This window comes from Amphiura filiformis, chromosome 14, assembly GCF_039555335.1.
Source record: "Amphiura filiformis chromosome 14, Afil_fr2py, whole genome shotgun sequence".
NCBI classification, from domain to species: Eukaryota; Metazoa; Echinodermata; class Ophiuroidea; order Amphilepidida; family Amphiuridae; genus Amphiura; species Amphiura filiformis.
Genome location: NC_092641.1, coordinates 5,594,823 through 5,621,535, shown reverse-complemented (window position 1 = coordinate 5,621,535; position 26,713 = coordinate 5,594,823). Strand labels below are relative to the sequence as shown.

General features: G+C 37.7%; 2 protein-coding genes across 2 annotated transcripts; one reads left to right on the top strand and one right to left on the bottom strand.

Annotated features, from left to right (window-relative positions):
- The first annotated feature begins 1,615 nt into the window (after positions 1-1,615).
- Positions 1,616-7,255, top strand: LOC140169136 (coadhesin-like). Its single transcript, XM_072192394.1, has 9 exons — positions 1,616-1,676; positions 2,305-2,577; positions 3,346-3,486; positions 4,332-4,484; positions 4,706-4,858; positions 5,419-5,571; positions 5,849-6,001; positions 6,257-6,409; positions 7,062-7,255. The coding sequence occupies exons 1-9, from the start codon at positions 1,616-1,618 to the stop codon at positions 7,253-7,255; spliced, it is 1,434 nt and encodes a 477-aa protein (XP_072048495.1).
- Positions 7,256-16,629: 9,374 nt separating this feature from the next.
- On the bottom strand, positions 16,630-20,616 carry LOC140169135 (uncharacterized). Its single transcript, XM_072192393.1, has one exon. It carries the CDS (start codon positions 20,614-20,616, stop codon positions 16,630-16,632), a length of 3,987 nt encoding a protein of 1,328 aa, XP_072048494.1.
- Between the last annotated feature and the right edge of the window lie 6,097 nt (positions 20,617-26,713).

Sequence of the window (26,713 nt, the reverse complement as noted above, 5' to 3'; positions counted from 1 at the left end):
GAAAGTATCAGGCCGATATGTGCTGTGAAGCAGCAGCCATAGGCTTTATACGCGTGGATAAACTCAATTTTGACCCTTTGACTTAAAACTGCCGCCACATTTGTCATTTAAATTTTTTTCATTCACTTTTTCACCAAATACTCTGAGAAAGATGGTCGTTAAAACAGCCCTTTTTAATTTTAAGATATGACACTTTGAAATTGGGTAAAGTGAAATCATGAAATCATGAAAGTACTAAAAATATCTGTGACCCCAAATGTCAAAGTTTATGGGTCAAATGTCAAATTTTAAGGTTGGTCCAATTGAGTTCAAATTCAACAGGAATGATCCTTACGACATCATTAACATGTCAAAAATATTTATGACGCCAAAAGTCAAAGTTTAGGAGTCAAAAGTCCAATTTAAAAAGGGGCCAATCAAGCTCAAATTCAACAGGAATGGTCTTACCACATTCTAAACATGTTAAAAATATTCATGACTCGAAAGGTAAAAGTTCATGAGTCATTTCGTCTAAGTTCATTTAGGGGTCGATTTTGCTAAACGGCTACGGCTAGGTTCAGATCTATACCTAGATCTAGTATCTTTAGCAAATCGTTAAACATCGTAAATAAAATGAATTGATATTATTATTTATGTGCATGTGCATTGTACATTTTAATACACATCTTCAAGATGTCATCTTGCATACGGCCGCCTGGTATCCTTTCAACTGTCTTCCGTTAATGCTATCCGTATTCCAAGTTCTCATTATCTCATAGCCTACCAATTATGCAAATTAAACCCGTTTTATGGTCGTAATGCTATACGCATGCGTTGGGGTTCATATCAACGGATCATTTCGCTAAAAGCGTCGTTTTGGTCGCACTTACACCTTCTGTCAATTCATAACCAAACCTGTTTTAACTCAATTCGGAAGGAGGACTGGAAGATAGAAGACATATGAAATGGAGTAGATGTTACAAAAATGTAAGTAATGTAATGGCTTTTCTTTTCTTTTATTACCCACTAACTTAAAGCCATAATTTATTAAATTGATTTTAAAAAATTCAAACCTGGTTTTTGGGCATATCATTTGTAATGTTTACACTTCTCCCAGTTTGCACCTAATTGGAATTAGCAACTTTTGTTGTGTTTGTAGGATACAAGCAATTGTGAATTAGTATAACTATTATAACATTGAAATATGCGATAGAGCTTCACGTTAAGCGGTCCCTTTTCTCATTTTGCCTCATTATTTCTGCTTTAAATAAATAAATAAATAAATAAATAAATAAATAAATAAATAAATAAATAAATAAATAAAATAATAAATAAATAAATAAATAAATAAATAAATAAATAAATAAATAAATAAATAAATAAATAAATAAATAAATACGGTGGCAGTAACATGCGTAATGCGTAATGATTATATAACTTTTCAGATCACAGACGATTTTCAAATTACACAACAGAAAATTACGGACTCTTTTTTTTCGGACTAGCGAACCCTTTTTTTTTGCTACCAAACTTTATTTTCGGACTGACACACTAAAGGCTAGCGGTCAGATTGTGATATGAACAGATGAAGTAAATATACATTATTATTGATTCTTGTATTTTCAGCTCTTTTATCATGTGGGTGTTCAACCGGCCTAACACCTTACTGATTATTCAACTGCTGTTTGTTATGACAGGTAAGTTGATATACAAAAACACATTAAGATATACGTTATCGTATTAGAAAAAAATTAAGAACCGAAGAAATTATTTTATGCAAGCAGCCAGGAAAATCCCCGAAGGGGGGCACTCAACATTGGAGGTGATGCGTATGTAGGGCTGTTAAGACCCCTTTTTCAGCATCGCTGTCACCCAAAGACCCCATATTTTTTTACGAACACATGCTCTGTCACCCGAAGACCCTCATTTTTTCATTTGATGCTCTCACCGAATACCAAAACTCATGCTCTCACCCAATGACCCCATATTTTTTACATTTTGCTCTCACCGAATGGCCCTTAGTGCAAAAGTGCCAACTCTAGTACACCTATATCCATTTCAAATTGAAGTGCCCCCCGGAAAATCCCGTGAACTTTTTGTGATTAAGGTCCAGAATCGGCTTTATAGTAAACTAACCTCAAAAATATATAATTCTATAGGAGTCAAATTTCAGAATTGCTCAGATCTTGCTATATACTACGCTAAAGAATTAATCTGATCATTAACGATGCAGAAATCTTGAGATACATCGAAGGTCGCGTGTTTGACTACGCTCAACAATATAATAAGGTTCTATTATAATTTTGTTTTTAAATATATTTTCAGCTCATCTAGCTGTGGTGCAGAGTTATGTTTGTATTCTTAAAGAAAGGCCAGACCCTTCTAGAGGCGGTGCCTTGAGATGGTCGCTTCCATATAAGGAAATATGTTTTTGCCAGGGTGTGGTAGCACCTAAAAATGCCCAAACGTGTCCAAGAAGTGAAGTGGAATATGAAGATGGCGACTTGTGGTTCATAGATGACCCACGTTTATTGGTTATGAGACAAAATTGGGAGAAGGACATACTTGATGAACTTATGAACCGTGCTACATATTGTGGTAAGAAATTATGCAATATTATAATAATTAGGCCTATTATTGTTATTACTTTACCCCCGTTAGTTGTGCAAACAGGAGCGAACACTAAATGCAAGGGGTGACACTAGATTCACGGTTGTTTCTTTTAGCAACACAAACTTATGACAAATTCCGTTGGTTTGCAAAGTGAGGCAAGCTGTCGATCGGTTATAAATAATTCACACTGACACCGAACTCTTACTCGGCCCTTGTGTTAAGGTCACCATAATGGTGTCGTTAGTGTAGCGAAACTTACGTATTGAGAGTAAGAGAGTAAAAAACCCTCAAGAAAGGTAAACAGGTCAACTACTATGATTCCATCTGAAAATCTACTAACTTGATAGTGGAATGACTTTTTGCCACAGTAATATCGCAAATTTAGGACATGTTACAAAACTATATTTTCTAGAATTTTAGAGAATACTTTTAATATTGGCCGGTTATTTTTTACACAGTGAGGTTAACTAGGCAATTGCCTATTACTTCTAACATACACTATTTGTAAGGTCACGCGTCAATTGTGAGAGCACTGTGTATTGTGTATAGGAAAACGAACAGTAACTGCAGTATGACAGACACACCCCCCAGACAGAGTTTAGACCTAAATATTAACAGAGATATTCAAAGACACTCTCGCGGGCATGGTGTTTTATTATACATATACATTTACCTTGTGTATATTATGCATGTATGAAAGAACAAATCGTTGTCTTCTGAAATCATTGAATTTATTTATATTTTGCTATATAGCTTGGGCATCATGGGGAGTATGGAGTACATGTTCTGCATCATGTTGTGGCGGTAAACAATATCGCACCAGGACATGTCCGTCAACTCATTGTACAGGTGCAACAAGTGACACACAAACTTGTAATACACAGGGATGTCCAGGTATGATAAGGAAGAAAAAAAAAGAAGGTTTTATTTCAAATTCTAATGGTGACCCGCAGGTCAAATTGCTAGAAATGTACATTAAATACACCTAAACAGACACAATGCAATTTTCAGGCAGCAGCTTAATCAGCGCCAATATTGCAACATTGAAATAAACAACTATACAAACATCCAATCCAACCCAACCACATCCCCCAGTAGGCAATGAGGATAAAGTGCCTTGCCCAGGACACAACACGTTGGCACGGGCGGGGCTCGAACTCACAACATATGTAGTATGAGTCGGGCGCCTTATCCACTCGGCCACACGTGCTCCCAAGGGTCTAAAATATTGGGATGGAGACAAAGGGACATTTCTGTTGGTTTGTCTGACAGAACATTTGTCTGTAAAACATTAAACATAACTTTTTATCAGAGATTTGTCCGTATTCAATACACCAAGTATAAGTCTAAAATATAATGATTACAAGAATACTCCCATTAATAAATTTTCTTGTGGTAACCCGTCAACTGGTTGCAAAGGGGCAGAAATTGATAAGGAAACATTCAATACACAGTGATGTCCAGGTTTAATAGTAAGGGTCTATAAATTAGGTAGTAGATAAAGGAAACGTTCTGTTGAGGCTTTATAGTGAAAGGTATAACCTTTCTGATAAAACATTAAACGTTTTATCATAGATGTGTACGTATTCAATAAAACAAAAACTGGTCAAAGCTTGACTCCCCATAAAAAATATATTTCAAGAAATTTCTCATCTCATATTTTGTGTGTCAAATTATTTTACAAATTATTGATTCCGAAATTAAGATATATTTTTTAATTGATCACATTTCCCGTATAGCTTGGACATTGTGGGGAGCATGGGGTACCTGTTCTGCATCTTGCTGTGGTGAACAGTCTCGCACCAGAACATGTCTTTCATGTGGTGACCCGTCAACTGGTTGTGTCGGTGCTGAAAGTGACGAACAAACATGCAATACACAGGAATGTCCAGGTATGATATTAAGGGTCAACGAATCAGCTGTGGTTAAAGAATTTCTGCTGAGGCTCTGTCAGAAAAATTTGCAGGCTGACCTTTTTGATAAAACATTTAACATATATTTATCAGGATTTGTCCGTATTCAATATATCAAAAAATGTCTAAGCTCGACCTTCGATAAAATTGTTAATTATCAAATTTGAATATTTTTTTTTTTCATTCCTTTTCTTGTATAGCTTGGACATCATGGGGAGCATGGGCTACCTGTTCTGCATCATGCTGTGGTGACCAATCCCGCACAAGAACATGTCTTTCATGCGGTGACCCGTCAACTGATTGTGTCGGTGCTGAAAGTGACGAACAAACATGCAATACACAGGAATGTCCAGGTATGATATTAAGGGTCAACAAATTAGGCTGTGGTTAAAGGAGAATTTCTGCTGAGGCTCTGTCAGAAACATTTGCCGGCAGACCTTTTGATAAAACATTTAACATATATTTATCAGAGATTTGTCCGTATTCAATACATTAAATATAAGTCTAAGCTTGACTTTTGATAAAAAATAATGATTACAAGAACACTCCCATTAATAAATTTTCTTGTGGTAACCCGTCAACTGGTTGTAAAGGGGTAGAAAATGATAAGGAAACATTCAATACACAGTGATGTCCAGGTTTAATAGTTAGGGTCTAAAAATTAGGTAGTGGATAAAGGAAACTTTCTGTTGAGGCTTTATAGTGAAAGGTTTAACCGTTCTGATAAAATATTAAACGTTTTATCATAGATATGAACGTATTCGATAAAACAAAAACAGGTCAAAGCTTGACCCTCCATAAAATATATATTTCAAGAAATTTCTCATCTCATATTTTGTGTGTCAAATTATTTTACAAATTATTGATTCCAAAATTAAAATATATTTTTAAATTGATCACTTTTCCCGTATAGCTTGGACATTGTGGGGAGCATGGGGTACCTGTTCTGCATCATGTTGTGGTGAACAGTCTCGCACCAGAACATGTCTTTCATGTGGTGACCCGTCAACTGGTTGTGTCGGTGCTGAAAGTGACGAACAAACATGTAATACACAGGAATGTCCAGGTATGATATTAAGGATCAACGAATTAGGCTGTGGTTAAAGGATAATTTCTGATGAGTGCTCTGTCAGAAAAATTTGCCGGCAGACTTTTTTGATAAAACATTTAACATAATATTTATCAGGGATTTGTCCGTATTCGATATATCAAAAAAATGTCTCAGCTCGACCTTCGATAAAAGAAAAGCATTACAAGAATATTCCCATATTCGTAAAATTGTTTACAAATTGTTAATTATCAAATTTGAATATATTTTTTAATTCATTCGTTTTCTTGTATAGCTTGGACATCATGGGGAGCATGGGCTACCTGTTCTGCATCATGCTGTGGTGACCAATCTCGCACAAGAACATGTCTTTCATGTGGTGAGCCGTCAACTGATTGTGTCGGTGCTGAAAGTGACGAACAAGGGTGCAATACACAGGAATGTCCAGGTATGATATTAAGGGTCAACAAATTAGGTTGTGGAAAACGAGCATTTCTGCTTAGACTTTTTCAGAATGATTTACCTGGCAAAGCTTTTTGATAAAGCATTAAACATATATTTATCACGGATTTGTCCGTATTCGATACATTAAAAATATGTCTACGCTCGACCTTCGATTAACAAAAAGTATTGCAAGAATATTCCCATATTTGTCAAATTGTTTCAAATTTCCAAATATTAATTGATTCGTTTTCCTGTATAGCTTGGACATCATGGGGAGCTTGGGGTAGCTGTTCTGCATCATGCTGTGGTGAACAGTCTCGCACCAGAAGATGTCTTTCATGTGGTGACCCTTCAACTGGCTGTGTCGGTGCTGAAAGTGACGAACAACCATGCAATACACAGGAATGTCCAGGTATGATATTAAAGATCAACGAATTCTCGCTATTCGCAATAAGGGCGCCGCCAGCGGTTGCGATGTAATCGTGATGTATCATGGGAAAATCGTGATGTATCATGGGAAAAGGTCGACATCCAAGTCCGCGCAATACGAATATTACCATGTTATTACATAGGAACACGTGACAATATTTTTTAGTTTGTCAATATAACGGTATTACACGCAAATCGATAGAGAAAAAATTAATTGTGCACATTTCAAATCACATTATTAAGTATTATTGAGTATCGATTCGGGTGTAACACCTTTATTTTGACAAACTAAAAAAAATATTGTCACGTGTTCCTATGTAATAGCATGGTAATATTCGTATTCCGCGGACTTGGATGTCGACCTTTTCCCATGATACATCACGATTACATCGCAAACCGCTGGCGGCGCCCTTATTGCGAATAGCGAGAATTAGGCTGTGGTTAAAGGAGAATTTCTGATGAGTGCTCTGTCAGAAAAATTTGCCGGCAGACCTTTTTGATAAAACATTTAACATATATTTATCAGGGATTTGTCCGTATTCGATATATCAAAAAAATGTCTAAAGCATTACAAGAATATTCCCATATTCGTAAAATTGTTTACAAATTGTTAATTCATTCGTTTTCTTGTATAGCTTGGACATCATGGGGAGCATGGGCTACCTGTTCTGCATCATGCTGTGGTGACCAATCCCGCACAAGAACATGTCTTTCATGTGGTAACCCGTCAACTGATTGTGTCGGTGCTGAAAGTGACGAACAAGGGTGCAATACACAGGAATGTCCAGGTATGATATTAAGGGTCAACAAATTAGATGTGGAAAACTAACATTTCTGCTCAGACTTTGTCAGAAAGATTTACCTGGCAAAGCTTTTTGATAAAGAATTAAACATATGTTTATCACGGATTTGTCGGTATTCGATACATTAAAAATATGTCTACGCTCGACCTTCGATTAACAAAAAGTATTGCAAGAATATTCCCATATTCGTAAAATTGTTTTCAATTTCCAAAAAATAATTGATTCGTTTTCCTGTATAGCTTGGACACCATGGGGAGCTTGGGGTAGCTGTTCTGAATCATGCTGTGGTGAACAATCTCGCACAAGAATATGTCTTTCATGCGGTTACCCGTCAACTGGTTGTGTCGGTGCTGAAAGTGACGACCAACCATGCAATACACAGGAATGTCCAGGTATGATATTTAGGTTCTAAAAAATACGGTTGTGGTTAGGGAGTGTTCAGAAATACTTTGGTGGGGGGCTGGTAAAAAGGGAGGGATTCGAAATATTAGGTTGTAGATAAAGGAAAATTTCTTTTCAGACTCTGTCAGAAAGATTTGCGCAAACAGACCTTTTGATAAAACATTAACATAACTTTTTAATAATAGATTTATTCGTATTCGATACATAAAAAATATGTCTATATTCCCATGTGTCAAATTGTTTTCCAACAACGGTGCGGAAAATGATGAAAAAGCATGCAATACAGAAATTATCATTTTTGATAAAACATTAAACATAATTTATTGGGGGTTTGTCAGTATTTGATACATCAAAAATATGACCGACCTTCGATGTGGAAAACTAACATTTCTGTTCAGACTTTGTCAGAAAGATTTACCTGGCAAAGCTTTTTGATAAAGAATTAAACATATGTTTATCACGGATTTGTCGGTATTCGATACATTAAAAATATGTCTACGCTCGACCTTCGATTAACAAAAAGTATTGCAAGAATATTACCATTTCGTCAAATTGTTTCCAAATTATTAATTGCCCAATTCAAATATTATTTTAATGATTAATTTTCCTGTATAGCTTGGACATCATGGGGAGCTTGGGGTAGCTGTTCTGCATCATGCTGTGGTGAACAATCTAGCACAAGAACATGTCGTTCATGCGGTTACCCGTCAACTGGCTGTAGTGGTTCAGGAAGGATCTACCAATCATGCAATACTCATGGATGTCCAGGTGTGATAAGTGATCTAAAATAGGAATAAAGATAAAAGTTTCGTTAATAGTTTATCAGAGCCGATATCAATTGGTAATAGTATAGAATTGTAACGCTCTTTGAATTAAAAACAAACAAAAAACATCTTAACAGAACTTACCTTTATTCAGAGAGGACTGGACATAATGTAAAAAATAAATCAAAATGTCAATGTAGTGACTCGTGAAATGATTGTACACGTTCAGGAAATGACAAACTTGAATTATGCCTGTCCAGGTATATGAAATGTGTTTGGTACATCAAGAGCGAGAAGCAAATTTTGGTTGGCAAATCTTGGCATGCGGAGAGGGGTAAAAAGCAAATATTAGCCAGCGTTCCTTAGTCCATTTTAACATTTGCCCCCCACAACCCCTTACACACACATAATGATACTTAGTCCAACGGATAATTAAACATGAATCAGTGTAACTTCCAATGTGTACTACATGTTGGTTGTGAGCGAAGGTATTTAAACATTATTTTGATAACAGACACCTCTCTGTAGAATAAATGCGTTTTAACACTATGTTTATTTGTTTCTATTCCTTTCATAGCTGATGCATATCCATATAAACTTCTGTAACAGTTAGGAATACGTGTTAGAAAGTCAAGGTTTATATTCGCTACAAAAATATGTTCCTGCAACATTGAGAGACAGTATATGGTCGAATCCAACGAAAAGTGTACACGGCATGTTCAGGGCCATAACTTAAAAGTATTAATCAATTGACATTCGTTTTTATATTATGTTTATTCGCCTTGATCATACGCTTCGCGCCATATATAATAAGACCCCCTTCTGTGAAAAATTTAGACACAGAGACCCCAAAACCTGCTATTTTTACCCATTTTTTCAAAATATTTCTTAAGGTATTTTTAAAACATCTAAATCAGTTATGAAAAGAAGTCATTGGATTGAATCTAAATTGATTTCCTGAAAGGCGTATATTCAAAAATTGCCTGTTCAATTTTTCACATATTTGTACAAAATTATGAATTTTTTGTGATCATTTTTTGAGTGGTATTTTTTTACATTACCTACGAATACAATTGTTCATAGCTCTAGATATAGCTTTAAAAAATGGAAATCACTAATAAATGCGCAATTGATACAAGCTTTGATATGTCCAATACTGAAATGCATTGTATTCGGACATCTTTATTATTGTGTTTAGCTGCCAGAAATTCTAAATGGCACAAAGGTAGGTTTGGTAAAAAATATGCATTACCTCCGAATACATGTTAAAAGCTGTGTCATTTCCACAAAGTGAGAGAATAGTAAACAATAGTTAAGGAATAGGTGCAGGGTAATACACTCTTTATTTCTACCAAGTTTCAATAGCCTGCGTTTAAATATTTCTGAGATGTCAACAATAAAAGCAAGTATTCGTAGGTAAATTTCGGTAACCGAATATTACCTACGAATACAATTTGACATCATGACAGTATTGTGAAACACCGCCATTCATGCCAATGCCCATATTGGTACATAACGAAAGCCTGTATGTGTGCTATCAAATTATATGTCAATGAAAGTTGCGAATTCACATACATGCCCACCATGCAAAACCGAATACGGCTTAATTGTTGAAAAATATGTACTGAAATAGACGACGGTCTGCTCATTTGAAAGAAAAATCAGATTCAAAGAAGATTAGAAGGGGATAAATACTTGGATTTGTCAACTGTCATGTGTGCTTCATTTTAAATGTTTACCGACCTTCTGGTTTCTGAGTAATTTGTGTCCAAATTCATTTATTCGAAGGTAACTTTTGACGTTTTCGCTAAGGTTACCTACGAATACCATGGAAAAAAACGACTGTTCTCATTGTCTAATGATCTAGACAACACAGTGATGGACCCTGGTATAAAGCTAATTGTAGTTGCCCTCAAAAGAAAGGCCACAAGACGTAACTGACTCCAAGATGGACTTCACAAGTCTGCAATAACGGTTTTAAGCGATTTGTGTGCAATTAATCAAATTAAAGTCACTTTAGTGCCTTTGTTTCTTACTTCAATCCTCTTTCAACCGCTGTGAACCGACATTATTAATACATGATAGGGTCTTAAGTATCAATAAACGCACATAAAGAAAATATTACATTCAAAGTGCTTTATAAAATGAAGTTTTGATTGCGATATCTACCAAAAGTCTAATTCTTACTTACAAATACTGAAATGTTACTTACGAATACAGCATAATACATGACATGTGTAATGAAGTGTCCCTACCAATGGAAATTAATTGTCAAAAACTTTAAGCGGTACCCCAGGACACTATTATTACCCATATACGGATTCATTCAACAATTATTTATTATGTAAAATTGCTGATTAACTACTTGTATATCAAAATGAAGTGGTCAAAATCTTGCTAAAAGCATCAAAAAATTTTGATCTAAGGTAATAGCATTTATTCATTTGGACGTACCATCTGAAAGAGATCTAAAAACTACCATTTTATTAATTTATTACCATAATAGCCAAATTTAAACCTCTATGCTCAATATCGATATTGTTAAATCGCTCATGTTACCTACGAATACCCGGGTTTCTTCACCTTTTCATTGTATAAAGCGTTAGGTGTATGCGTATAATTCCTAATATTCTTGAAAACATATATCCTACTCGTTCTTATACAATGTGTAAATTGATTCATACTCATTTGATAAATAAAATACAGAAACTGACTTAAACTTCATTTTCAAAAATAAACTAGCATAAATTGACAAAGATCATATTGATCGCGTTATAAAAATAAAACAAATATTTTCTGGTTGAGCTAGCATTTTCCTGACACCCTGTGGTCTACATTACACGAAAAAAGCGTTAATGGGAATATTCCATTTGTTTTAGGTTGATTAGTATTGCGATAGTGAAAGCATCCTAGTGGTATTCGTAGGTAACATTGGGTTTTGATATCACATTTACTATCACACGTCCTGGATTTATTTTTCAAGATTAGGAATGGCACTTTTGGTTCCTATAAGGCCAATATGTCATCAATCAATGGGCAAAAGGAAAAAATTGTGGAGACATTTTTATTTCGGACTTTTATTTTTGGCCCGTGGACACTTTTGGTTGGATTCGACCATATAAGAGGCAATTATGTCGAGTTGATCAGTAGTCGAGTCACAGGCTAAGTCGAATTTTCAAGGAACATTCTAATTACATAATATTCGTTTTTTGTTTGTTTGTTTGTTTGTTTGTTGTTGTGTTTTCTTTTAAGAATGGGCGTCGTGGGGATCATGGGGCAGCTGTTCAGCGGAGTGTTGTGGTGGTACACGAACTAGAAGAAGAACGTGTTATTCGTGCGGTGGTGGCACGTCAAGTGGCTGTTCTGGGTCTAGTAGTACATCCGGAGACTGCAACACCCAAGCCTGTAGTTGGACTAATCCTGGGTGTTGGGGGTAAATTCAGTTTTTATTACGGCAGGTGTAAAAGATTGATTGCTGATTACACTTGTAGGTTTTATTACATGTAAAATAAACACAAATGGCAGAGGATTAGGTTACACTTAAAGGTAGTCTAAATGCAGAAACATTTTAAAATTTAACGTTTTAATTATTAAAACATTTCATTTCCTGTGATGTACATTTGGCTTCTTTTTCCTATGAGCAATAAATTTGTCAAGCTTAAATAAACACTCCGGAAATCACAACATTATGCCTTATATGTTCGGAAAATAATTATCGCTATTAAGCACGAATCACGTAGTTTTATTTAAAATAAACTCATATTGACCTTAAAAACAAATAAAAAACATCCGTCTCTTCAAATTTCCTGGGCACTGAAATTGCCTGTGGTAATGACGTCCCAGTAACACAATGAAGGGTGACGACAATTAAGCACACAAATAATAACCATGACGTCATTGACACAGGCAACTTCGGCGCGGGGATTTTGGATATCGCGTGTTGAGAGCTGGCTGTTTTTATTCGCTTTTATGGTCAAATTCGTTGGTTTTGTTAACATATTAACATATCAATATATAAGGTATAATGTTGTGATTGCCGGAGTGTTCCTTTAAAAGTGTCGTGCACTTATTAAACCTCCACCTTCATAATTATGCCTCAAAAATGATCTTAACTTAAGGGATTGGATAGCGAGGTTTGCACAGTTTTTTGAGGGACCTGAGAGCGCATCAGACACACCGAATTGCATTCTGAATATGAGTAATGTCCTCCTGACATTTTAATGCTGATATTTTGAAATTCGCAATATAATGCAAACTTTATGAAAAATTATTGAACATTTATATTTTTGGCATTTAACAGTCCTACTTTATAAACCTAATGACATGTACTGAAAGTGTATGTAACGGTGAGGAAAAGCCGACCACCATTTGACCTTTCTTATTGTAGATATGTTTTTCCACAAAGAGCTACAAATTTTAGGTCTTTTGGTGAAAAATGTATACTTCAATACGAAAGGTCCCAGTTTTCAAATGATGGTTGTTTTTTTCTTAGCGAGCATATTACAACGTTTCTCTACTGTTTTCTTGCGCCTTTTTAAAGCATGCTTTTTAAAAGGTGTCCCGTAAATGTGTGCCAAAAATTGCGTGCGCAACATTTGAGCTGCCAAACATTGCTTCCCCACCATTTTGACTTGCCAAAAAAGCCTCCCCCCCCCCCCCAATTTTACCCTTCCTGCGGCTCAAATATTTTTATTATTTTTATTTATTATAAACTAGCCCGATCATAAAATTATGAAGCTATCAGACAGGGGTCACAGCAAACACAAAACCGGTTTTAAAACGTTTTAAACGGGGTTGTATTGTGGGTTTTCTTTTAGATAAAAACGTTTTAATAATGTTAAATGTCGGGTTATATAAAGGTCATGAAAACGTTTTAAAACGAAAACACACTACAACAATTCTTTTCAAATGTTTTCAAAATGTTATTTTAAAATATTTTTTGCAAACATTTTTTTCCAAATATTTTGTCAACACTTATATAACATTTATGTTAGAATATTTGCTGTAGGTTATGGACAAATGTTTTTGAATCGTATTAACACGTTTTATACACTTTATATGCCCTTTATATAACATTTAAACGTTTTCTGACAACCATTTTTAAGCTTTTGCGAATGATGTCCAAAAATTTTGTGTTTGCTGGGGTCGTCATAACAATAAAGCGTGTTATTTAAAAGGTGTCCCCTAAATGTGTGCCAAACACTGCTTGCCCGCTTCCATTTTCCCGATCTTGCTCCGAATTTTACCCATTCCCCGTCTCATAATTATTGCACATCCCCTCTATAAATGCAGACACAGTCATGTGGCGTATAATAAATATATAAATGTACATTATTTTGTCTCTTGGTGTGATTTATCGGGGTGATGAGAGTTTTTTCAAAAATGAAAGCACCTCGAGACGGTGTTATTTCGTTCAATGTGTTTTGTGAAATTAAATCAAACAGAATTGATCCCAACCCATCCTAATCCAGTCAATCCACTAGCGGTCCCATTCCACTCGATAATAAATAATAATTAATATTATAATTTATATTATAATATAAATTTACAATAAACATGATAATAACATATACTAATCTATACAGGGAAAGTAAATATATAAAATACACTGGTTTAAAACTATGTACATATAAAACCAATTAAGAACAAGATTAAAACCTATACCAAAACACTGCTTAAAAATAAGCCAACATTGCATATTGAAACGAGCCAAAAATAAACAATATGTGCACGGTAAACCTTAAAGAGAGCCTTATTCTTGTCTTATTCCATTGTTATCAAAATAATCATGAATATGTAAATAGTTCGAAGGTCAAGTTAGCACAGTGAGTGTTATACCAGAGAAGATGTAAGAAAGATCCAGCTGTCCTCAAATAAAATATGTGTGAGACCGCCCATTCAAAGTAAATGACGAATCACCCTATTTAGCCGCTTAACAATATAATACCACAATGGGGTTCGAACCCTTGACGTGTGTGATACACAACTTACAGAGAACTACTTTAAGGGACAGGTCAGTGCCACTCCTCCCTACGTCATACATAAATTCTCCCAGCCACATTCCCCTTATATGAATTTCCCCCTAATATGAAATTAAAAAAAGGAGGAAATTTAAGTTGGCCAGAGGTGGGACCCGCACATAGAATTTTCAGCGTTTTTTGTGTCGTCGTTCTCACTAAATTAAAAAATATTTTGGCGTATATAAAATTAAAATTAAATTCTCTGCCTCCTAAACCACATAAAGTATAACACGCTTGGGTATCACGAATCGTTATATATGATATACAGTTAATGTTCATATATATATTCTTTTATACATAGGATGCTTCAGCTTTTACACAAATATAGGGTCTAATTTCTGACTCGTTCTTGAGTCTATCGCTGCACATTAGCGAACCCTTTTGTTCTATTCTTGACATCACAAATTTGGTTTGACATGACTCGAATGACCATTTTCCCAATACACGCAAGATTTGCATATAATATAACAGCTAGGAAACACAATAGTACTTATCCGTTCTTGTTGGATCTCAGACTACAAGTGATTTATTTCCTGGCACAACATAATATCCATCCACTTATGCAATAATACGTAATCTTTACGTAATCTTTACGGTAGAAAAGGTAAATCTACTCCGAGATGGTCAAACAATTGTGTGACTTTTATCTTATGATTTAGTGCATCTAGCTGGTAATCCAAAATAGAGGGCGCCAGTCAGGTAAATTTCCAAGACAGAAGGTGGTGGCTACATACCGGCCCCTTAATTGCCATGTGTCAAACATGCAATTACTAAGCACTTCTTTTTAATTAACAAACAATAAATTTTGATCCAAAAATGGCAAACTAAATTTGGGCCAAAACATTGCCAAAATTTAACACTAATCTTTTATCTCCAACTTTACTGAACATGCTTTCTGGAGATTATTTACTGTCTATAATGATTTCTCCACTAATATACTAAATAATGCAGAGTTCACACTGTAGCAGCGCTATAGTCACATTTCACAGTCATAATATTGTTCAAATGATGCTTTATAGTTCTTTGACTGTGGTATCAAACAATTTAGCAAATTTCACTAAGAATCACTGGTTCCATGAGTTATCTTAAATCCTAATCAAAAGTTTTCATGTCCTAATCACAAAATGTCCATTGTCCAAATAACATAATCCACATCGGTTCGGCACTCCAGATGAAACATTGAAAGAAGATCATGCGCTGCTGGCTTACTGCTCCAACGCTGCTCCTTACTGCGGGGTTCCCTGGAATCCGACGGTCCATGATGAACTTGATGAATTACAAACTCGCTGGGTCCATTGATCAGCAATTCCGAAGCTCATGCTCCAACATGAGTGGTACAAACGTTTGCTGATCCTCAAATTATGGTCGGTAGTTCCGAAGCAAATGGCTCCATACAGCCATAGGTGGCACAAACGATTACCGACGCTATTACTATATTCAAAAAATATTTTTTTGTTATAGTAATTTCTTGTTTATTCAATCTATCTTTCATACAATAATATTTGTTTTTTGTTGGTGTTTATGGGTGTTTCGTGTCAGTATGATTTTTTTCTTCTTTTCTTGAATCAAACCGAACAACGACATGGCAACTGGAAAACAACATGGTTGCCAATTACAAGTACAAGTACAAATACAAGGAATGCTCTATTTCCATGTTAGGCAATCAAATGTTCACGGATGACTTCCATCAAAGAATCAAACCTTTGAATCATACATTTCCATTACAAACCATATCCTCTCTTATCAATCCAATGCCTTTCAAAACATTCCACAAACAAATTGCACAACAATTGTCCATGTCCTGGCCAGAATACACAGACAAGGTTGTGCACCATTGAAATTAGACAAATTCAAACGTTCCAAAAAGGCTCTTCACCAAATCCTTAATAATCTTACTCCGACAAACCCATTAGATTTGTGTTACCGTGTTCGCATCTGCGCGAGTGCTGCATCGCGTACCTACGCACTGCGCAAGTGTCTCCTAATGAATAAATTTGTATTGCCTGCGCAGATGTCTTTTGCATCGAAGACCTACGCACTGCGCAAGTGTCACCTAGTGAAGTCTACTGTTATCAATAAGCCATAATTTTGATTTTTAACAACAAGACACCTGAGACATTCCCTACCGGATACATCAAGACAAAGTCAATCTAACAAACATAAAAGACATAGGCTCTGGACTTCAAGTCTCCAGAAACCATGGAAACAGACAGCTTATTCTTCTGTCTCCAACAACAGGCACAACTTGCTGATGGGCCTCCGTAGGGTGGATGATTTGGTTCGCACATCAACCTGTCGCACTCGACCATTCTTGTCTGGCAGAGTTGTGACGATCTTTCCCATCAACCAGGAATTCCTAGGAGCTGACTCATCTACTATGAGAACAACGTCTCCCGTCTTCAGATTCCTCTGTGGCTGCAGCCAGCGTTGTCTGCGCTGAAGTTCAGGTAAATATTCCTTCAGCCACCTTTGCCAAAACAGATCGGCCAGGTATTGGATCTGACGCCAACGTCTACGAGCGTAGATGTCCTTCTCGACAAAGCACCCTGGTGGCATGTCCGCCCTCGGTCTCAGCAACAAGAGGTCCCGGGGCGCGATGACATCCAAGTCATCCGGATCATCCGACACTCTTGTGAGTGGCCTGCTGTTCAACGTCGATTCTATCTCACACATGAAGGTATGAAGTTGCTCATCCGACCTGCATGTCTTCAGGTGTTGTTCATTGAGGATGGCACACATTAACTTCCTTACAGTACGAATTTGCCTTTCCCATACTCCACCGTGGTGGGAGGCTGCTGGTGGATTGTATCGCCATTCAAATGTGTGGGATGTTGAGAAGTTCTGTATTTGGTCTTGGTCTAGTTCTTGCAGAGCGCGCTGTAACTCATTGTCCGCACCGACCAAGTTGGTTCCGTTGTCAGAGTGAATTACTTTGACTGGTCCACGCCTTGCTATAAATCGCCTAATCCCATCAATACAGGAACTAGTGTCCAGGGTGTGAGCGACTTCAATGTGGACTGCTCTGCTATTCATGCACGTGAACAGCATACCGTATCTCTTCCTTGTTACTCTGCCCTGCTTTATATAGAAGGGTCCAAAGTAATCTAATCCAGTGACTGTAAAGGCTGGATCATCACTCTTTACTCGGTAGGCGGGAAGATCAGCCATCTTCTGTTTGCTAACTGGCATTCTGTGTTTTCTGCAGATTATGCACTTCCCTAAGACTGACTTCACCTTAGCTCGAGCCTTCACAATCCAGTATTTCTGTCGTAATTCGGCGAGAACGTGGTTACTACCCTGGTGATGAATCTCTCCATGAATATGACGGACTATGAGAGTCGCTATGTGGTGATCTTTCGGAATGATGAGTTGATGCTTCGCATTCTGCGGTATCTTGGCGTTTTTCAGTCTACCGCCTACTCTTACCATCCCATCCATCACCTGTGGGTCCAAATTGGTAATCTTTGAGTCAAGTTGCAGAGATTTCTGTGCATGTTTTATGATTGCACACTCTGCCTCTTCCAACTCCTGCACAGTAAGTGCGTCTGTGAAGTTGTGACTCTGTCTCTGTTTGGTTCTAAGAATCTTCTTAAGTCTCAGCCACCAGGCGGCTGCTCTTCTGAGCCTTGTCCAGCTGGAGTAGTGCTCTATCAGCTGGTCTAGAGCATTATCTGTATCGCTCTGGTCTTCAGCTGTGACAGCGTGGACTTCCACGTCTGTGGACTCCGGAGATTCTTCTGATACTGCCGGTTCTGCTCCCGGCCACTCTTCCTCTGGTTCTGACAAGAACGCCGGCCCCTTTATCCAGTCTGGTCTTTCTATCAGCTGCTTGACTGACAGGCCTCTGGATGCATGGTCAGCGGGATTGCATGCACTGGGCACGTACCTCCACTGTTTTGGGCTGGACCCGTCTCTGATTACAGCAATCCTATTAGCCACAAAGACTGGAAATCGGGCTGTCTCGTTCTTGATATATTTAAGTACCGTCTGGCTATCTGACCAGAAAATGGTGGTAGCTTGAATGTCCAACTCTCTTTTAATCATATTGTCCACTTTCACAGCCAATGTTGCCGCAGATAACTCCATGCGGGGAATGGACACCTGCTTTATTGGTGCCACACGAGCCTTACTAAGGATGAGGTTGCATTCTACGTCACCAGCTTCATTCAAAAGTCTCAGGTAAGAAGCTGTTCCGTATCCACGGTCACTTGCATCTGCAAAGTGATGTACTTGGACTTCAGCATTCTCAAATCCATCTGGCTTCCAACATCTTTGGATCTTGAAGTGTTCTAACTCTGGAATGCTTGTCCACCACTTGTGCCACTTTCTCTTCATTTCATCGGGCACCTCATCGTCCCAACCATATTTCAACCGACACAACTCTTGCAGCATCTGTTTGGCTGGCAGAATCACTGGACTTGCAAATCCAAGAGGGTCGTAGAGCGAGCAAAGTGTCGACATCATGCCGCGTCTTGTCATAGGGTTGGACTTCTGCTCAATCTTGAAACCAAACTGGTCGGACTCCACATGCCACCACATGCCCAAAGTTTTGTGGCTCATCTTCTGGCTTTCAAGGTCTAAGTTCTTTGTGCTAGGTGACCGTTCTTCTTCTGGGATAGCATCCATGACATTCTGATGGTTGCTAGCCCACTTAGTAAGGTGAAATCCACCCATACTGCAGATTGTCCTAAGGTCTTGGCTCAACTTCACAGCTTTTTCTTCTGTGGGTACTGAGGTCAGTAAGTCATCTACATAAAAGTTGTGACATACTGTATCTGTTACTAACTCATCAAACTGATTTCTGTTGTCCTTGGCTGTCTGCTTTAAGGCAAAGCTGGCACAGGCGGGTGACGACGTGGCCCCAAACAAATGTACCACCATCCGATACTCTCTAAGTGGTAGTTCCACGTTGCCTCCTGGCCACCAAAGAAAGCGCAGGTAGTTGCGGTCATGTACAGGTACCTTAACCTGACAGAACATCGCCTCAATGTCTGCTACCAAGGCAACTTGTGCCTGACGAAATCTCAACAGCACGCCGACCAGGGTATTGGTTAAATCCGGCCCTTGTAGGAGCTCCTTGTTCAGACACCTGCCTTGGCATGTAATGGCGCAGTCAAAGACTACCCTCAATTTCTGTTTCTCAGCATTGTACACTCCATGGTGGGGTATGTACCAGGTGGAACCATCTGTCTGGTTAATCACATCATCTGGCACTGGCTCTGCGTAGCCCTTGGCTATAATTTGTTCCATGGCCTTTGTGTACTCTGTTTTGAATTGTTCATTCTTTATGAATTTCCTCTTAAGGAAGTGTGTTCTACTCTCTACCACTGCTCTGTTGTCTGGCATCTGTGGGTTTCCATCTCTAAACGGCAGTCCAATCTCATAATGCCCATCAACAGTTTTTACACTACCAGTCACCATATTCAGGAAACGTTGGTCTTCTGCTGACATCGCCAACCGACCATCACTCATACGTTCGTTGAACTCATGGTTCACATACGACTGGAACTGGGTCTCCAAATTTTCCAGGCTATCTTCTATTACACTGCAGAAGTAGGTTTGAACTTGCTTGTTAAACCTTCCTGGAATACCGTACACTGCCCATCCCAGGGGTGTGAGTACAGCGTATGGCTCACCAATTGCTCCTGTGGCCAATTCCAGCGGCATGGTGGCTGCCGGAGTGTTGCTTCCAATCATCATTGTTACCTCTGGAATACATGGGTACTCGCTTGGTATTACTGGCAACTGTATATCGCAAAGGTGTGCCCATCTTCTCAGATCTTCTTGAGTCGGTGCGTCCTTTGCGGAGACTGGAATCTTGTCTTCGATATACACCTGTGGTAACGGGATGAAATTCTTCTGATTTAAATCACCCACTTTTTTCTTCGAGGTCAAAGTTCCTATTAGCAGTTTTCTTTTTTGAGTCCTCAGGTTCATTCGCTGTTGTAGTAGCGAAGAGGCGAAAACCGCATCACAACCGTTGTCCAAGAAAGCATATGTGGCTATGAAACTATCGCTAAGTTCATGCTTCACCAATACTGGTATTATGGTCATTAATGGTGAGGTATCACTACTTGTAGCTGCTGAAGCTAGAGTCTTGGTGCAACCAGTCACTACATTACCGCCACGAGCAGTTGCCTCTTCTTGAGACTTGTTTTGTTTAGGTGGTTGAGATTCTTGCTCTCGTTTGTCTCTATGCATCGCAGTTGGATGCGTTTTCTGACATTTACTGCACTTCAACAGATCCTTACACTGCTTCTTAGGATGTCCTGCTTCCAAACAACCAAAGCACAATTTTTGTCAAAACAGAAGGCTGATTTCTCCTTAGGTTGCAACTTGGAGAATTTTCTGCATTCCATGATCTTGTGCTTGGTGCCATCTCCACAGTAGGTGCATGACTTGTTTAAAGCTTTCTTCTCTGTGACCTCTTGAGCAGTTGTAGTGAAGGCTTTCTTCTTGTTGCTACTGAAGGATTCTGAGTTCCCTATTCTACCAAACACTGGATTCGCAATTATTCTCGCCTGTCTGTCGACAAACTGAACAAGATCGCTGAACTTTACTGTATTTCCTTGTTCTTCTTCAATAGCGTATACTTTATTTCTCCATAGATTCCTGTGTCGGTATGGCAGTTTCGCAACAAGAATCTTCAGGGTGTTAGAATGATCTAACTCACTTAACGCATCCACTGTCTGCATCATGTTCTTACACTCGGTAAGAAATAGTGAAAAGGCATTTAAGCTTTTATCTTCATCTTTAACTTCTTGCCAGGATTTGGCCTTCTTCAGCATTGCTTGTGCAATTTTATGGCCACTTCCAAACTTCTTGGCTAAAGTTTCTTTAGCTTTCTCAAAGCCTTCCTTTGGATCCTCATAATGAAGATAGCTCTCCACATATTTCTTGGCATCTCCATCTGTATGCTGACATAAGAACTCCAGTCTTTCTTTCTCATCATCTGTCTTGTCCTCGACACCAAATGCGAAGGCTCTCATAAATGATGTATACTTTAACGGATCTCCATCGAAAGTCTGGATCTTCGTCTCTGGCAATAAAGCTCGCAACTGCTGTTTTATCAGCAATCTGGTTAATTCACTAAGCTGCTCAGCTTGATCTGCAGAATGATCTGCCTGTCTTTGCTGTTGAGGCTCTGTTGGTACACTAGTTGTTGGAACATGTGGGGGCCAACAGGCTGTGTGGGTACACTAGCTATTGGAACATGTGGGGGTCCAACAGGCTGTGTAGGTACACTATATGGTGGGCCAAAATATGGCTGTTGCTGTGGTCTATAGTCCATGTAATATGGCATATACTGATCATACTGATCTGCAGGTGCTGGTCCCTGCATGTGTCTATATGGCTTCATAGGAGGTGCATCATCATACACATGTCTTGGTCGGAATGTATATTCCTCAGCATAACTATCGTAATCAAGCCGTGGCTGGTTCACATCACGTTCAGATCTGTGGTCATCCAACTTTGGCTGTCTAACTTTCGGCCTGACTACTGGGTCCATATTTCTAGGTTTCAACGAAGCAGGAAGTCTATTTGGTAGCACTGGTACTTCCAAGTTCACCTGTACTTTCTGTGCTGACTCCTGATGATGAGGTATTATATTCCTATCATCACACTGCTTTATATTAGAAGCCAATTCAACATGTACAGCTTCTCTCTGTGGTTCAGGAGATATGTCTTGTCCAGCTGCCATAGACCTGTCTACATGAACATCTAATGTAGGCCTTTGCTTTCTTACATCAGATTTTTGTACAACTGGTTCCTGAATTTCAACTTTTCCAGGACTATCATCTTGGTTATCAAGCCAACTTTGTACGGTTTTTCGGCTGTCTATAGCAGATGGTAGAGGCAAACTCTCCTGACTACTTTCAGATGTACTGAGATTTTCATAAATTTCTAATTTGGTATTTTCTAATTCCAATTCTGCATCTATCTCTATAGACTCCTTTTGTTGTTGCAATTCAAGCTCTTTTTTCTCAATTGCTTGTCTTTTTTGAACTATTGTTTGTTTACTCATTAATTCTGCTTTGCGCAGAGCAGCCTTGGCAAGAGCACTGCTTATACTATGAGTACTATATTTACTCTTTGACTTTCTGCTAACTTTGCTTTTCGCAATACTAGCATTTTCAATATGTTCAATATCCCCTGGATATTTTGCAGCCATAATGAGTCTATTTTACAATAAACTGGCTTGTTTACTATCTCACTAAATCTGAGATGGTCCCTGAATTTAATTCAGAAACTTATTTCAACTTTTGTCAAGGGCAAGGATGAAATCCAGTCAAAACAATGATTAGACTTATCTAAGTCCAAACCCATGCAAGTTAGACCTAGCCTATTTAGGTCCACTAACAGCATGAACGCAAGTCTTGATCAAGTCTAGCGCCAGCGTGTTTCAAGTGAGCTGATTTTCTCACAGCGCTGTGACTGAGCAGATTGCAATTTGCTACACAGTGGCTATACACTGTCACTGTACGTGTGTATTACCAATGCACTGATAATGTACGTACATGCACAATAAACTTTTAGTGAACCTCGGATTCTTTCTCGAAGTTCCTCTTTATGTATGAGATAACGATCAAATACACACTTTTCTACTAATATAGGGTCTAATTTCTGACTCGTTCTTGAGTCTATCGCTGCACATTAGCGAACCCTTTTGTTCTATTCTTGACATCACAAATTTGGTTTGACATGACTCGAATGACCATTTTCCCAATACACGCAAGATTTGCATATAATATAACAGCTAGGAAACACAATAGTACTTATCCGTTCTTGTTGGATCTCAGACTACAAGTGATTTATTTCCTGGCACAACATAATATCCATCCACTTATGCAATAATACGTAATCTTTACGTAATCTTTACGGTAGAAAAGGTAAATCTACTCCGAGATGGTCAAACAATTGTGTGACTTTTATCTTATGATTTAGTGCATCTAGCTGGTAATCCAAAATAGAGGGCGCCAGTCAGGTAAATTTCCAAGACAGAAGGTGGTGGCTACAACAAAAATTATTTCCTTGAAAACCCCTCACTCGGCTATTTCAAAAAGGTAACAGGCTTCCCTAGAATGTGCAATAAATTAGTATTAAACATTTTCTTATTTTAACAGCATTCTGGAAACTCTTGCAGTTTGGCGAAAAGAGGAGTGGGCCAGTGCTTGCATTTCATTATGCCATGCATACCATACATGGATGTCCTGTCATCCAGTAAGATTTCAGATCAAATATGACTGAAGTTCCATGGCAAATTACAGTTTTCGCCGCTTGTTGTCACTTTCAGCCTATATTATTTAAGATAGAGAAGATTTTCAAGTATCAGAATATCTTTATTAGGTTTACAGGAAATGACAGCAAAATACATACAAATTAAAACAGAAATGATCAACAATCAAAAAAATGTCATCTTTAGAAATTTATATCTTTACCAAAAAGGGCGAATTTTTAGGGAAAGTTTACAACACACGATTTCTTTCTTGTATTATACACTTGAGGTACCCCATCCAAGCAGCAGGTCCTTAACACACACATTTCGTACTTTTCAACAAATTCTGTATAGAAACATTGGAAATATTTCCAATTCTGGAGTGCTAATCGGTCAACCGTGGGCGGTCACACACATAACATCACAGGACATTTACAGTGGATGTCTAACTACTTGAGAATAAAGGACTGTGAATAGATGCGACAGGATTACCTACGGGGTTATCTCAAGTATATAATTCTGTTAACCCTCCTCTTTCTTACATCTTCTCTGGTCATGTGCACAACCTCTATTGTTATAGTATCGTGGCCTGTACTGTACTGCATTTTAGTTTTGCAAACATCCTTTGTTGAAGTGATGTAAAACCAGATGGCTTTTGTAAACTAATTTATCGGATCTTTGCGTTTTGTTGGGAGAGGGGGACAAAGATAGATTGATTCCCTCGTCTCATTATTCAATTATCAAGGCAGACATTTTAGGAGACATAATACAAACTAATTTGTATAATTTCAATAGAGGTGTTCATTCAATATATACCCGCATTGTTTACGATTTTTATTTTAAATATAATATTAATAAACTTGCATAGTACAATATTTAATTCTAAATTAGAGCCCTCTATTATAAGTTGATCGGTCCATCGAAATAACTAAAATACGATTGTTTTACTTTGATTGCCCATTTTACGTTTGTTGAAATGTCCAAAAAGTCATGATGTTGTCAGTGTTTCTAAATACGAACATGTGCTTCTCTAGTCCAAGGAATTTTTACTGTCTTTTTTGGTTGCCATTACCAACGGCTTTGTTATTCTATAATATGGCAATAAGCTGGTTAAAGTTGAAGCGCTAATGTTACTAATTACAGGGTTTTAAATTAACGGAATAGACACCACAAATGAAATGGGTCGGGTATCAGACAATAACGAAAGAGAAAGGGAATTTTCAAATTATCCATATACGAGCAATTAATTTTTAACAAATGAAATGGGTCGGGTACGGTTTCAAACAATAAAAAAGAACCCATCTATCTGGTCAGATCTCAATCGCCAAACTCTGAAAGTCAATTACCATCTCTTAATAATTTACGTTAATTGCATGTCTCATACGATAATCAACCGTGAAAACTAGGTTGATCTTCAATTTCATTTTGAGATTCCATACAAAGTTAAAAAGTTTATAAAAAAAGGGGGTTGTGCGAGTTCCTAGCATGTCATGACTAGTAACTCGTTGGGAGTCTGCAGTTGGTAAAATGCGAGACTTGTCATTATACTTGGTTGAAAACGGAACGTCTTTGAATATTAACAATTTTAGGACTTGAAGGGAAGCAACATTATTCTGCAAAAATGTCGAAAACGATAAAGCAGATATTACAAATGACATTAATTACCTCCAAAACGAAACAGAGGAAAATACAATGACAGGTATCGTGTGAGAGCGGGTATTCAGGACAATGTTAACTGATACAAATCAAGAAACAATCAGCGCATTTCGATATAAAATGCTGGAAATGTATGAAAATTACCCAAATTTCATGTAAATAGGGCTCAAAATATTACAAAATGCTATGTAAATACAAATTTAATAATTCCTGTGTTTTTTTATTGATGATCTCAACCTGAAATAATCAGAAAATCTTTAAATATAAATTTCTCCTTCAAATGAAAACTTCTCTCTTTGTACCACTTCTTTTTGCATAAATGTAACAATAGTAGAATAACAATTATATTTAATCACGGTTTGAAATATTTTTTTCTGGGTGTTAGTAAACAGAACTGGCAACAATTTAATTTCAGCGTGTGCTATTGTTGGCAATATCAAATTTTTAGTTAAAGAAAAGCCTTGTTTTTGTCAAAATAACACATATTTGACCACACATTATAAAAAAAAACCTTAACAGCTCGGCAAAGGATGTTTTATGAGATAGAAGTTTGTGTTCTACTACTGTACCAAAAGACAGCACTCTCCATACTTCAATTCCTGTGAAAATGTAAAAAATACAACAATACCTCATTTCAGCATCTTATTACCCTTAATAAATCAACTCGTTTTCAGCCAGTGACTGTAGACCATTGTTTTTATGCTAATGATGTGACGTAATCAAGTGTGCGATATCATTTTTACATGTGTTGTTTGAAAGACACAGGTACAATGTTTGTGTGACCATAGAGAAATGATTTGAAAATAATCCATATATGGGGTCACAAGACAACTTTCATTACTTACTGACCGCCCCTCGGAAGATGTAATCATGTTTATCATTCTTGATGCTGAAGTATTTGCCAAGATGGAAAAGAGACGAAGATTTGATAACTTGCTTCATTTAATCAACAGCATTTCAACCTATTGACTCTTTAGTGGTCTAACAGAGTAAGAATAGTATGTTTGTACGCGGGGTTGTGTATGTGTGGATATTTTGATTTGATTTGTTCGGGTTTTGACAACCCTGGATAACCCAAGAAAGCCTCTATTGAAGCTTATTTCCATTGGGGCGGGTTGGGAACAGTCAGAGGTTAACACCCTACTCTTTTCGAAACTGGCTGCGAGATACATGTACATGTATGGCTCTCTGTACACGGGACCGACGGCTTAACGTCCCCTCCGAAGGACGGAGTACTTCCATGATTCATTTACCCAATTCTAAATGAACCATGGGGAAAGCGGAAGTCTGAATTTAATCTACAGAAGTTGCCAATTAATTTCAGACTTTTTTTTTCCAAGTCAATATCCCAGCAAATCGCCACCGCCGGGAATCGAACCCGGGACCTCATGCACTAAAGGCAAGTACCCTAACCATTGCGCCACG

Bases quoted from the DNA above. Each gene is read 5' to 3' on its own strand.
- LOC140169136 (XM_072192394.1), top strand. From the start codon at position 1,616: ATGTGGGTGTTCAACCGGCCTAACACCTTACTGATTATTCAACTGCTG. The intron at 2,578-3,345 runs GTAAGAAATTAT...TTTGCTATATAG, and splicing joins GAACCGTGCTACATATTGTG to CTTGGGCATCATGGGGAGTA. The intron at 6,002-6,256 runs GTATGATATTAA...TTTCCTGTATAG, and splicing joins CAATACACAGGAATGTCCAG to CTTGGACATCATGGGGAGCT.
- LOC140169135 (XM_072192393.1), bottom strand. From the start codon at position 20,616: ATGCATAGAGACAAACGAGAGCAAGAATCTCAACCACCTAAACAAAAC.